The sequence below is a fragment of the Panthera uncia genome, chromosome B4, assembly GCF_023721935.1.
Source record: "Panthera uncia isolate 11264 chromosome B4, Puncia_PCG_1.0, whole genome shotgun sequence".
Taxonomy (NCBI): domain Eukaryota; kingdom Metazoa; phylum Chordata; class Mammalia; order Carnivora; family Felidae; genus Panthera; species Panthera uncia.
In genome coordinates, this window is record NC_064809.1 from 5,038,639 (window position 1) to 5,053,242 (window position 14,604).

A 14,604-nucleotide genomic window follows, 5' to 3' on the forward strand; every position below is an offset into this window, starting at 1 on the left:
AAAAAAAAAAAAAAAAAAAAAAAAAAAAAAAAAAAAAAAGACCTCTGGTTAGGGACCCATGAAAACAAGCCCGTTTTCCTAACGAGCATATTGAATTTGGTTCATTTACTGAGTGATATGGGTAGTCATTGGAGACAGAAGTGGGTCCAATATCAGCTTTGCCAAAGTTACTGTTACATTACGTCTTGCCACTTCAACAAAAGGTAGGCATCAAAGTATTTTGAAATGCATGACGTTTTAGAACATGCCCAGCATTGCTTTTACTACAGCCGTTGGTTTGGTGCAAATGGAAGTTGAACATCTAGTAACTTCCTATTTTTTGCTGCTAATGCCCTCCCCCATCCTAATTACACACGGCTTCACCTTTTCTTGCCTTATGTCTCCAGTTTCCCTGTTTTAAAAAACAAAATGGGGGGACACACACAGATGCACAATAAGAATATTTCAGACCCAGAGAATTGGTTATGTAACTAGTGCCCAGCGCAATTAATTCTGCCTCTCCTAGGTTCTTCAGCAACCTAGCTTCCGTATCCCCCTCTAGATAACTAGATGATAATGGACATGAGCATGAGCACAGCCCTTGTAATTTTCTAGAGCAAAAGCTTGGTGTAGAGGGGAGGAATCTTTATAGTATGCTAACAGATGGAGCTGTGCTTGGGTCTCGCTGATTTCCCAGTTGGACTGCCCGTTCCTTTTGTGCAGGCTTTGGAATTTGTGGTCTGGTGTTTAGTGTCACATTTCTCACATAGTCAGTGCTGGCATTGTGATTTGCTACGTGGCTGTCTGCTCTCCTTATGTCGTATTTCGTGGTGCTGTAGCATTCAGCTTTGGTCATCAGTTCATGATAATTGACATCTTTTTGTGATCTGGGAGTGCATGAACGCTATTGGTATTGGTCTTAGAACTGTACGTTCAGATTTGTTGCCATTGTCTGTTCTCTGCTCATCATATCCCTCTATCCTTCCCAGGCTGATTTTATTTGAAAGCTGAATTTGGATTCTGTCTGTGCCCTTTGGGCTGTGAAATCACTTACTCCTAGAAATTTATCTGTCATCAGAGCATCTCCCGTCGTCTTAGAGCTTCAACTGTCTCTCTCATGCCTTTTGAGGACCAGTCCTTCCTGGAGCTTAACCTGGCATTTCACAGGTAACTTTAGAACAGAACAAACAAACAACTGTTTTCAAAACAGGAAACTTTCATCTTCCCCATCAAGGAAAAGGCAAGTGAAACAAAAAACATTATCTCTCTTTTACTCCTTAACATGGTTACTGACCTGACCACTGGGTTCCAGGCAGAAATGTCAGTTACCTTTGTTGTTCTTTTTCTCTTTGATCTCTTACAGTCTTGTCAATAAAGAGGTGTTGAACTTCCTTCCTGTTCCGCTTCTCCCTGTTTCTGCTGCTCCCAGGCCTTTGCCAACTCTTGTCTCGGTTAGGGAAGTGACTTTGTCTTATTTTACTGGCAGTCTCTGTGTCTACCCATCCTCTGGACCCAGCTTCCAGGATTACTGTTCTGGAGTGTGGATTTGACTGTACATTGACCCGGCTGGTACGCTGCATGATCCCCTGAATCTCCTACACTAAAGCCCACAATTCCTTTAGTGTTATATTTAACGCTTTGCAATCTGTGCCTCTAAATTCCTTTTCCAGCCTTGTTCCCCATCCATGAACTTCTTGTTCTGATGAAATTCGATTTCACACCACACCAATGCTGTGCTATTTCCCTGTGTTTTTTGCACATACTGTTTCTCCTGCCTTACTGAATCCTACTCCTCTTTCGAGGCTGAACACTTCATAAAGCCCTTTTCAACGTTGTTACTCTGTCCCCTTTACTACCACAGCCCTTCGTGCGTGCACTTGTGCAGCATTTATATTGCCTTATGTATGGTACCTTGTGTTTGTTTTGTGGGCTGCCTTATGGGCAGGCAAAATCTTTCCTGTGTTGTGTGCTCACTGTTTAAAATAGCATTTGACATTAGAGATACTCAGAGAGGAAGCCCTCACGGTGTTTATAATGAATCTGGGTCATGGTAGATACTTGAATACTTAAAAGTGGTCGTGGAATGAATGGACAATAGAACAAGCGTCTCAAATATATGAAAATGTATTCTGGTCTGTAAATAGCCATCATTGTCTTATTTTTCCTTTTCTTTCACCGTTCCTTCGTATCCTTGTGAGAAACCTGCATCTCCGTCCTTGTGCACTGTAACAAGTGAGTGCTGTCTCTCCGTGGGGAGCAGGTGTTTGTGGGGCGTGAGAGGATCTGAGGAAGATGAAGCCTGGGGGCCTAGGCCTTTGGGGTTTAGGGAGAAGCAGGATGTGGCGGTGGGAGGGACCTGTGTCATAGGAGCTAGACCCGGAGTGTTTTCTTTCTGTGTTTGTTTCTTGTAGTGCTAATGGGGACAAACTGTTTTGAAGTTTTTCCATTTTGAACTTACCGTATTTAGTGATATTTTCCTTTCAGCTAACATTTCCTAAATACTTGCTTGTTATTAAATCTCTGGTTATGACATTTCAGTGAGTAAAAAAAAAAAGTGATCCAGAAATTAAACCTGAAGCTGCTTTTTTTTTTTTAGAAGCTGCTTTAAACCTTTCTGATTATGGAAGGCAGACTGTGACAGTAGAAAGAACACTGCCCCTTAGGGAGTCAGAAGAACTACGTGCCGTCACCTGCAAGCCGCATTGTGACTTGAAGCAAGGCTTGTCTGAGCCCCCCGTGAAATCGTGGCCCTGTCGTAGCATTGCGTGAAGTTCCAGTGGGCATATGTGAAGGAACTTCAGCAGCTACGAAGCACTTAGAAGCTGTGAGGTGTAGGGGAGGGTTTCGGAGCCAAGGAAGAACCAAACTTTTATTGAGGGAAACAGCGCAGTGGTTGTGCATTTGTTAGTTTAATCGCAGTCACTCATGGAACAATATGTGCTGGGTGCAGGGCTGAGTGAGTCCCTCCTTCCTCCCTCCTCCCCCCTCCCCCTAGAATACAGACCTTTCAGTCCAGCAGGGAGGACCTGTTAACGTACAGTTGGCGATAATATAATAACGATAAAATAATGGCAAGAGTGGTACAATTTGCCTATGAGACGTAAGAAGTACGTAGTTACGTGAATAATTGTTACCAGTATCTCAGAGATGTGAGGGGGTGGTTTTATCACTGCGGGGTGCTTGCTGGCTCGAATGAACACTTTCTGCAGTGCTCAAGTTGGGGAGGTAACTCTGTTAACTGTGTTTAAATTGGGCCCTTAGTTGCAGTTTGAGCTGTGAACCCCTGTCCTCACACCGCAGCACACCCCCGCTGCCTCCATCAGAAGCACGAGAGGGAAAGTGCCCACCTGTCCGTCCTCACAGAGCCCCTCCGAGAAAAGCGGAGGCTCATGGGGAGCCAACACGAGGTTCGAGGTTCGGGGACGCAGTGAGTTAGTAGTAGGACTGCCCTCTGTGGCTCTTGTTCTGAGCAGTCTCTCCGATCAGGTACCTTGTACTAGAGAGTTACCTAGATTTGTTTATTTTTTTAAGCGGTTATTTCGCAATCTTTTCCTCCAGAAATTGGAGGCACTTAGTATCTTCATCTTGTCCATTGAGGTCTGTAACCTGCAAGTTTTAGAGGACTTTCTGTTATCATTTCTGGTTAGTAATGTAGAGGAAGAAAGAAAGTACTTCATGTTAATTTCGATGATCCTCGACCGGTTAAAGTAGGTTTGGCTGCAGTGACAGGTCCAAACATGTAAGGACAATCAGAGTTCATTTCTCCATCTTCTAACAGTCTGAGGTGGTTCCACGTTGTGTGTGTGTGTGTAAGTATCGGAGAGTGGTAGATGGGGTGGCACTCTTTAAAGCAGTCATCCAAGGACCGAGGCTGCTGGAAATGCTTCCATTTTGAACTTGGGGCTTCTAAGGATGCCCTAGGGAGTCCAGTTCTCCATTAACTGGAAGAGGGGCACAGAATGGAGGAGTAAGCCTGAGAGGTCTTGTGGTCCTGACCTGGAAGAGGAACCCGTCCCCCCCCCTTTTTTTTTTTTTTTTAATTTTAATTAAAAAATTTTTATTTTGAGAGAGAATGAGACAGCAAGCACGAGTTGGGGCAGAGGAAGGGGTAGACAGAATCCCAAGCAGGCTCCGTGCCAGGAGCACAGAGCCCGACGCGGGGCTCGGACTCACAAACAGCGAGATCACAACCTGAGCCAAGATCAAGAGTCGGATGCTTAACCTACGGAGCCAGCCAGGAGCCCCGGCACCCATCCCATTTATTCACGTGCCATTGGCTTCAGCTCAGTCAGGGTGACATCCCAGCCGTGGTCGAGACAGAGGAGTGTTAGACGAGCTGTGTACTGAGGAAGAAGAGAAACCACTGTCTTTGCCACAAAACCAAAAGCACCCCGCTTTCTGTGACTTGTCGTGCAGCAGAGATCCTGGAGTGAAGCCGACGGATGAAAACAGGATTGAGGAACCACAGCCACGTGTTTCTCATTCATCGAGTATTGGAAGGTCTGTTACTTGCAAGGAGTTGTCCTCAGAACTTTAAGGGATAAGGTGATACAGTGGGTTCTCAGCCGTAGAGGGGCTGCTAGTCTAGGAGAGGTTGAGAATAACTAGTTCTAGGGAGGCTGGCGAGGGTCCAGCCTCTGTCAGCGGGCCTGGCACAGGACAGAATGGCATCTGTGCAGAGATTGGATGATGGGTGAAGGTCATAGTTCCTCCCGGTAATCACCGCTTTGAAGTCAGACAGCAGAGAGTGGGAACCTGAGGTGCTCGCGGTCTGAGCTGTGGGTGCTCGAAAGGGGGGCCATGAGAGTGGGGGTTGGGGACACATGTCAGGCTGTACGAAAGCCATGACAGAAAAAGCAGTGTAGGAACAGGCAGAGTTCTGTGTGACAAAACGGCTTTCGTACGTTCTCAGTCTTTCCCTGTCCTGGCACGAGGGAGATGATACGTCTGTTAGTCACTGTGCCAGGGTCCCAAGAGGGGCGCAGACGCCTGCTGTGGTACGCAGGGGACCCCTATGGCACGGGCCTAACCTTGCGAGCTTGTCACAGAGCACTCTCCACCTGTGCTCCTTAGAGACTCTCCAGCAGCTTCGAACAATAAGGGGAGCATCACGCTTGCCGGTCAGAGGAGGGAGGCATGCCGCGAGGTTCGGGTGATTCAGGAGGAGGAGGCAGCATTTGAGCATCTGTTTCGAAAAGTTATATTTGAACCGCTGGCTTGTTAATGAGAATGGAGAGGTGATTGGAATTTTGCTCTGGTATTTTTTTTTACCCTCTCACAAGAACCCTCCTGCTGTTACAGTGGATCCTGGGTCTTTCAGGAGACGCCCTGGTGTGGTGGACTCTCATCCTCACATGTCAGCCTCGATGGGACGTCATGAAGTGTTGTCCTGTACGTTGTCTCATTTGGGCCTCAGCCATCCTGTGCATTCAGCGTGGCAGGCTATCGTATTGCCGTTTTTAAGGATAAGGGAGTCAAGGCTTTCGGTGGTTACTGCCCCTCCCAGGCGGAGGGGGTCTTCCGATTCCGGATCTGAGAAGGTGCCACACAGCCCTTTAGTTCAAGGATTTGACTCCAGGGTAGCCGGACACGGGGCTGCTGGCTCTCAGTGCAATGGGTCAAGGCGCATCATGTCTCCGAGATCTGAGGGCCAGAGAAAATAACAGGCTAGTTTTTCTGACTTCTCGCTGAAGTCCGACAAGTAATTTGTGATGTGTCAGTCCAGTCAGAGTGTCCGCTCTGGCTCCCAGGTAGGCAGTCACGGGCTCAGGGGACGCCATCTCAGATGAGCGATGTCCAGAAGCCAGATCTCTTGGCCTAGGCACCCTGCTCCTACTGCCGCTCTTAACTGTAGCTTCCTCCATGATGGCTTCACACCAGAATACACGGGAATATACCAGAACCCTCCGGAAGCAGGGCACCGTGTTCCCCTCATACCTGTTAACGTCTTTCCTCTGCTCTTGTGCCTTTGTAAGGTTTCTGCAGACATTTTATTCTCTCCACAAACATTTAAGATTCTGGCGTATTTTTACAAAATAAATACCTACCTTGTCCAAATTGCCTGCTTTTCCACAAGCAGTTCCTTTTGGGTATTCCTGATGTTCTCTTGTCTGTCTGGGGCAGTGCCTTTAGGAGGCCCCCCTGTGTGGTCTGCCCTTGCTGAGTTCCACATGCAGGCAGTTCTGTGGCCAATTCCTAGTGATCTTGGAGCTTGGGGTCCTGTGCCCCCCAACCTAACCGCTCCCCTGCTCTCTCCTCCTCCTTCACCCTCAGTGGCTGTTGAACAGGTGCTGTGTGCAGAGGGTACAGTAGCGGGAAAGACTTAGTTCCTTACCTGCTTGGAGCACACTTCTTGTCGGTCTGACTCCTGGGCATGCGTTTAAGGCATTACTACCTGGTTGATGGTCATTATCAGTGCCTCTGTGTTCTCATTATGACATCGTTGTTATAGTTAGTCAGCTGGGGAAGGCTGGGATGAAGCCATTCTCAGGTACTTTTACAGAAAAAGTTCCAGGGTGAGTGGCATCTGCATTAGTACCTCGTCTATACACACCTGCTGTCAGCTACTGTCTGGTTTAACAGTTTTCAGGGGCGCTTGGGTTTCTCGGTTGGTTAAGTGTCCGACTTCGGCTGAGGTCATGATCTTGAGGCTCATGAGTTTGAGCCCCGCGTCGGGCTTTGTGCTGACAGCTCTGAGCCTGGAGCCTGCTTTGGGTTCTGTGTCTCCCTCTCTCTCTCTGCCCCTCCCCCACTCATGCTCTGTCTCTCTCTCTCTCTCAAAAATAAGTAAACATTGAAAAAAAGTTTTTAAAAAGTTTCTGAAAGCTGAATTTAGGGGCATATTGTAGACTTGGGTGGGCATCTAAGCCCTTGATTGACCCCGGTGTTCGAACTGGTTCTGTGTCTCTTGCCTTTTGGACGTCTTCCTTTACCTGACTCGTACCGGTTAGCTGAGCACGTCTGAGCTGGCCCCAAGGCCCTGAGTCGTATGGATACGAGTGGTTTGATGTCCCTTTTATTCTTTTGTGACTTTACCTGTGACAGCTTTCCCCCTCTCTCCAGGCCACTTTGGCAGTAGACCTTCACCTTCTTTAAATAAGATACTCTCTATTAGTAACTTTTTGCACCTATCTCCTGTTCTAATTCTAGACATTCTGTTTGCCGGCTCTGAAACAATTGGGGATATTTGAATTGCTAAAAAAGCAAACTCAGTCATACATTTGGGGTGGGCAGTGTTAGTGGGCTTATTGGTTGGAATTGTGCAGCTGAACCTGGTGTACACGGAGCACCCAAATTGGGGGCCAGGATTTGTCAGTATTCTGGAAAGCGCACTGTAGCTTTACCTTCTTTCACCTTTACTGTTTTTTACCGTTTACCTTCTTTTCCTTCTTTACCTTTCTTTGCCAGTCAGACCACAGGTCCCCATTCAGGCAAAATGATTAGGTTGTTGACTTTTGTTATATGAAGGGTTTGGAGCAGAGGTGGTAAAGTCCTGCTTACATACAAAAAGAGAATAATCAGACTTTAAGTTTATTTTTTTCAATGTACAAAATTTCAAGTACATTTTATTTTTTTAATATAGACACAGCTTACATTCATTTTTTGCCTCTAAGCGTGAATGAGGCTATTTTTTTAAATGTTTTTATTTATTTGCTTATTTATTTTAATGTTTGTTTATTTTTGAAAGAGAGTGAGAGTGGGGGAGGGGTAGTGAGAGAGGGAGACACAGAATCGGAAGCAGGCTCCAGGCTCTGAGCTGTCAGCACAGAGCCCGATGCGGGGCTCGAACTCATGAACTGCGAGGTCATGACCTGAGCCGAAGTCAGATGCTCAACTGACTGAGTCACCCAGGCGCCCATTTTTATTTATTTTTGAGAGACAGAGTGAGTGGGGGAGGGGGCAGAGAGAAAGAGGGAGACACAGAATCCGAAGCAGGCTCCAGGCTCTGAGCTGTCAGCACAGAGCCCAACATGGGGCTTGAACTCACGAACCATGAGATCATGATCTGAGTCAAAGTCGAACACTTAACCAACTGAGCCACCCAGGTGCCCCAAGATTAAAAAAAAATATATTTTTAAGTTTACATCCAAGTTAAGTAGCATATAGTGCAACAGTGATCTCAGGAGTAGATTCCTTAATGCCTCTTACTCATTTAGCCCATCCCCTCCCCCACAACCCCTCCAGCAACCCTCTGTTCTCTGTATTTAAGAGTCTCTTATGTTTTGTTCCCCTCCCTGTTTTTGTATTGTTTTTGCTTCCCTTCCCTTATGTTTATCTATTTTGTACCTTAAGTTCCTCATAGGAGTGAAGTCCTATATCTGTCTTCTCTGACTTATCTTGCTTAGCATAATACCCTCTAGTTCCATCCACATAGTTGCAAATGGCAAGATTTCATTCTTTTTGATTGCCGAGTAATACTCCGTTGTATATATATCTACCACATCTTCTTTATTCATTCATCTGTCGATGGACATTTGGGCTCTTTCCATAATTTGCCTATTGTTGATAGTGCTGCTATAAACATTGGGGTGCATGTGCCCCTTCTAAACAGCACACCTGTATCCCTTGGATAAATACCTAGTAGTGCAGTTGCTGGGTCATAGGGTAGTTCTATTTTTAATTTTTTGAGGAACCTCCATACTGTTTTCCAGAGTGGCTGCACCAACTTGTGTTCCCACCAGCAGTGCAAAAGAGATCCTCTTTCTCCGCATCTTCGCCAACATCTGTTGTTGCCCGAGTTGTTAATTTTAGCCATTCTGACTGGAGTAAGGTGGTATCACATTGTGGTTTTGATTTGTATTTCCCTGATGATGAGTGACGTTGAACATTTTTTCATGTGTCTGTTGGCCATCTGGATGTCTTCTTCGGAAAAGTGTCTATTCAGGTCTTTTGCCCATTTCTTCTTTTTTTGGGAGTTGGGTTTGATAAGGTCTTTGTAGATTTTTGGATACTAACCCTTTATCTGATATTCCATTTGCAAATATCTTCTCCCATTCCATCAGTTGCCTTTTAGTTTTGCTGATTGTATCCTTCACGATGCAGAACCTTTTTATTTTGATGAGGTCCCAATAGTTCATTTTTGCTTTTGTTTCCCTTGCCTCTGGAGACCTGTTAGTAAGAAGTTGCTGCCGCCAAGGTCAGAGAGGTTTTTGCCTGCCTTTTCCTCTAGGATTTTGATAGCTTCCTGTCTTACATTGAGGTATTTCATCCATTTTGAGTTTATTTTTGTGTATGGTGTAAGAAAGTGGTCCAGCTTCGTTTTTCTGCTTGTCGCTGTCCAGTTTTCCCAGCACCATTTGCTGAAGAGACCGTCTTTATTCCATTAGATACTCTTTCCTGCTTTGTCAAAGATTAGTTGGCCATATGTTTGTGGGTCCATTTCTGGGTTCTGTATTCTGTTGAAAACAGACCTATGTGGCTGTTTTGTGCCAGTACCATACTGTCTTGATGATTACAGCTTGAAGTCCGGGATTGTGATGTCTCCAGCTTTGGTTTTCTTTTTCAGGATTGCTTTGGCTATTCAGAGTCTTTTCTGGTTCCATACAAATGTTAGGATTGTGAAGCTCTGTGAAGAATGCTGGTGTCATTTTGATAGGGATTGCCCAAGATTTTTTTTTTTTTTTTTTTTAAACTTCTGTTAAGCCTTCAAAGAATGAACTGAAATTTGGAAGGATCATTTCTGAAGAAGTTAAGGGCCAAGGGGGATTAATGATAAAAAAAACAAACAAATTGTGCTATAGTTATACTCCTCAGTGACTTGGTTTTAGACATTTTCATGCTTAAACGTTGAGTGAGCTTCTGGCATTTGACACTATGATTTACATGAGTATTTTTAGGACCTGTGAAAACCGCTTTTCTTCTTGACCATCTTCTGGAAAGGACAACTTTAATTCTGTCCTATCTATTCCTGTCTTTTCTCTCCCCTTTTTCTTTCTTTTTAAATGTAACTAATCAAAATGCTGAACAGTAGTCTAACTATTCTATCTAATGCCATAAGGAGGTAGTTAGATCTTCTATGTGTTAACAGATACAGAAGCATGAAGTCTTGGCTAAACATGAAAATAATATCCTGATGGGAAACGATTAATGTAAAGCTACTAATGTCAATACCCCTGAGACACAGTTGGTGCTGTGATGCGTTGCTAAGGGAGGGTATGAAATTTCCTCCTCTGCAGATCCTCCAGAGTGTATCCGATTCTCTTCTACTTGGGGGCTTTGCTCCTGTCTTCTACATCAACGCCAATACTGACATGCTCTGGGGGCGGAGAGGCATACATCGTGGTCCTCTCAAGGAATTTACAGTGACTGTTTCATTAGTCACTGTGTTCTGCTTCTGGGACTCAGAGAAGCTAGTATGCACAGGGGATGACAAATGAGTTTATTTTTGCAAAGGTGTAGCCAACTCTGAAATATTTATGGTTATTATGGGAACATCAATGGCCTGGCTGAAGTCAAGGAAAAGATGCCAGATCTCAATTTATCCATTAGTGGTAAATTCCTTTTGAATAAACAGTTCATGAGCAGGGCTTTCAGAAGGTATAATAAATAAAAAGAATCATTTTAGGATCTTATTTTTGGGTTCTTCCTTAAATTCTAAGGAAGAAATGCTAAGAAAACTGTAAAATGACTGAAAGTTGATGGGAATATAGGGACGAAGGAGAGGGCTGGCTGGGGTGGTCCACAGTGACTGTGGTTCTGGAAGTTAAGTATAATTTGCTGGCTAGCTTGTAGAGTTGGTGATAACTAACGAGTGTCCCATTTTTTCTGCCTGTTGGTACAAAACAGTGAGACGGTTTAAACGGAAGCATCTTACAGCCATCGACTGCCAACATTTGGCTCGGAGTCACTTGGCTGTGACCCAGCCCTTCGGTCAAAGATGGACCAACAGAGACCCGAACCACGGTCTCTATCCTAGACCCAGAACAAAAAGAGGGACTAGGGGTATGTCTTCCCAAAATACCTCCCATTTCAGAATCTGTAGCGTGTGTGGACTTTGAGTATCTCCTGGTGTTTGTAAATATCCCTGCTGTTATTTTGTAGTCCCGTTGCAATAGTTTGACACGTTTTTCATTATTTGTGAGTTTCCGTGAAAATTCCATCCACTATATATGGTTGGTAAAAGCCCCAGGAAAACGTGGCTGAATGAATTCCGTTAGCTTGCTTAATCACAGCGTGGCAGAAGACGTGCATCAGCGTCAAACCACTGCGATTTCCTGACTTTCAGTAGTCCGTCAGTAAGTCTGCTGGGGCCATTAGTATTCTCCAGAAGGTCCCCTCACCTAGTGCTTTCATGGTAGGCTGTACCCTTTGTCCCCTTGTCCCCGGGCTGCTGCAGTAACCTGTCTCCATGCCGTTAGGTTTTATTCCAAATCAACTGGAAAATACGTCGTCAAGTTAATATTCTTGAGTACCATTTTCTGTCATGCCACTGCAGCGAAATGTTCCCCTGTTACCATCCTGGACGCAGGCTCAGACTTGGCCATCACCCAATACTTATTAATTACATGCAAGTTCTACTTCTGGTAGTTTGGTTTTCTTATTACCCCTCTCTATGCCAAACGAAACCCTACTTTTGTTACTAATACCTGTTAGTGTAATCCTGATTGCATTATTTCCCTTTGATGTATTTAACTTCAGAATCCAACTCAGATCTTACCTAGTCATCTTTAAATATTGTCTGATGTTGTTTATCACTTTTGTAACTGCCGTAACCAACTAATGAGGCAGTTTAAACCCAGTGGTGATCTTTTGTTTGTTTTGTGTATATTCAGTCAGCTTCTCTGTGTTGTGAGTTCTTCGCTGACAAAGACTTCATTATCATGTCTATGTTTCCGTGCAGAGTTTTAGCACTCAGCATGTGGCAGTCTCTCCAGATATTGGTGTGATTGAATCCCACAATTGGAAAATACCGGGATTTAACCCAGACCTATCGACTTTAAACTCTGGGTTTCTATCAGATTGCCCCAGAATCAGTTATACTTTTTTTTCACCTAACGTAGAAAATATTAAATTCTGTAAATTCTGTTAAGGCTAAATCTAGTTTTGTTCCACTCTCTTATTTTCCAAAGTAAGAATTCTGGCTACAGCCATTTCAGGAAGGAATCCTGTATTTTGTTGTATATATTGCTGAGGGTTTAAAATACATCGGTGATGTGTGAAATCACCATTTGGACTCCCTTAAGTGCCTAAAAATCTGGGAGGTCAGGGACTGTATATTCCATGGTTCACTTTTTTTTTTTAATGTTTATTTATTTTTTGAGAGAGAGAGACAGCGTGAGTCGGGGAGGGGCAGAGAGAGTCAGAGACACAGAATCCCAAGCAGACTCCAGGCTCTGAGTTGCCAGCACAGAGCCTGACATGGGGCTCGAACTCACAAACCATGAGATCATGACCCAAGCCGAAGTCAGATACCCAACCGACTGAGCCACCTATGCACCCCTTTCTTTCCTTTTTTTTTTTTTTTTTTTATCTTCATGTGTCACTTTCTATTTGTCTCAGAATCACAGGTGCTGCATACATACTTATCGAATAAATGCATGGACTAGGTTAGGTACCGCTCTGATAATATGAAAAGGATATTGACTCCCTTCTTTTTATTTTAAGATAAATTAATATGTTCGCTTCACAGGAAGAAAAAAACATAAAGGGATTTTAACTGAGTCAAAAGAGTAGGTTTTCCTGACTCCTAATAACGTGAAGCCTTTTCTACTCATGCAAACTTAGATTTTCTGTTGTAAGAGCGAGCCAGGAGAAGTGAGTTTTTGTTAGTGGGTGTGTCCACGTGAGCAGCTGTTGACTTTTTGTCTGTCCATTCAGGTGTTCAGTTTGTACATACTGCGAGGTGGAATGTGGTCCTCAGACCAGCCAGAGACTGGCCTTTGTCTCTTTCTGTGTACGTGTCTGACTATATGATAGAGCCACATGGAAATATTTTTTCAATTAAGCCATGTATGTAATCACTCGACCTAAATCTATCCTCCTCTCTTCTCTGTGTTAATACACGTTAATTAAAAAGTAGCCGGTCTCGTTTGGGTCCACAGTGGGTCGGCGGTCACTGTCCATTTCTTGTTCATCCTGTTTGGGTTTCCATACAGGTCAAGGATGTCGAAGGTACGGCACTGAATTCCTCCTAGCTGGCCAGCAGCGGCGCACCAATGACATGGCCAAAAGCAATTCTGTGGGCCAGGACACCTCTAAGGACTCGGAGGGGGAAATGATCTTTGCCGCGGAGAGCAACTGTGCCCTGCCTCGAGAAGGTGATGGAGAAGCCAGACTGGGCTCGTCAGGGTCCGCGCCGCCTGCGAGGAAGCGGTCCCGGTCCTTTGAGGACGAGAGGAATCCGGCAACAGGGACCAGTCAGTGGGACGGGGCTTCTAAGAAAACGCCACGGCATCGTTCGCTCCTGTCATGCCCAAGACCCCGGGAAGCCAGGCAGGAAGCAGAGGACTTTGTGTCCCGGCCCTCTGCGGAGTCCGGAGAACCCAGCCAGGAAGTGGAAGACGTCGGTCCTGACCCCATTCCTGACTCTTACTATGGGCTCCTGGGGACCTTGCCTTGCCAGGAACCCCAGAGCCACATGGGCAGCCTGCCCAGTGAGGTCCTGAGGCACATCTTTGCTTTCCTCCCTGTGGAAGATCTCTACTGGAACGTGAGCTTAGTGTGCCACTTCTGGAGGGAGATCATCAGCGATCCGCTGGTACGTATAGCACGCGTGGCTCTCTGAGGTCTTCTCTGAAAACACGCGGATTAGTTCCACCTAATGTGTACCTCCGATCTTTGTGCCGCCTCAGAAATGGTGGTTTCTGTTTGCCTGCAGAATAACATCCAGATTCCCGGGGGGCTTTTAAGGCTTTCCTTGTTTGTCCTATGTGTTCGCAGCCTCCTTGCTCGGTTCTCAACATAGGCCTGTGTTCTCTCCCCAAGTAGCTTTCTGCATCGTGAGTGTCGACTGCATATTCCTCACCCTTTACTGGGTGGTCCAGCCGCTTCCCCACCCCCACCCGTGGAAAGGGCCCCTCCTGTCTTTGTTCGCGTCTTACGCCTTCGAGGTCTGACGTCTTCGAGGCTTCACTCCTTGGAAAGTGAAATGGAAATCTCGTACTTTCTCTTCCTTGTGTTTCTGTAGCAGTCTCTCCCTCTGTCTGAGGCTTATCTCATCTGTATTATGTTTTAGAAAACCTTCCTCTTCCGTTTGCATTGTTGGCTCATGGATGGGAGGCTCTGGTCCTGTTTGTTTTTGCATTCTGTACCGTGCCCATGATATTTTACACACGGTAGGTGATTCATAAATGAGTCTTGCGCGGAATCACCCCGGTGTCCCTTTTGAGGCTGATACAGCGGGCAGCCCGTGCTCTCAGAAGAGACTTCCTGCTGCTCACTTCGTCCTGCCCTTCTGCTTGGGCTTTAGGTACCCTTCTTCCGTCCCAGGTGCAGGTTCAAGGGCAAACCTGAGGGCTGGGAGTATGTTTTGTTTGGCTTATACGTCCCTTAGACTAGCAGTGCGGATAAACCACAGAAATGAAGATGAACTCTGCCTTCAAATGTAGCGAAGTTTGGAAATTTAGGCATTTAGTGAGAGATGCACAATCTAGACTTAGTACGTTTTCCTTCTAAGCATGCAAGATC

At 45.4% G+C, this 14,604-nt stretch overlaps 1 protein-coding gene across 9 annotated transcripts in view; it reads left to right on the forward strand.

Moving 5' to 3' along the window:
- FBH1 (F-box DNA helicase 1) overlaps positions 1 to 14,604 on the forward strand; it is a 48,406-nt gene that overhangs the window by 1,255 nt on the left and 32,547 nt on the right. For 3 of the 9 annotated variants that reach the window (XM_049624572.1, XM_049624576.1, XM_049624577.1), the window contains exons 1-4: positions 13 to 4,479; positions 5,281 to 5,370; positions 10,765 to 10,920; positions 13,074 to 13,675. In XM_049624572.1, the coding sequence (XP_049480529.1) occupies positions 4,422 to 4,479; positions 5,281 to 5,370; positions 10,765 to 10,920; positions 13,074 to 13,675 (906 nt within the window). In that variant the 5' untranslated portion in view covers positions 13 to 4,421. Of the gene's footprint in view, positions 1 to 12; positions 4,480 to 5,280; positions 5,371 to 10,764; positions 10,921 to 13,073; positions 13,676 to 14,604 lie in introns of those variants that run through there. The other 6 variants (XM_049624573.1, XM_049624574.1, XM_049624580.1 and 3 more) reach the window with 6 other exon arrangements.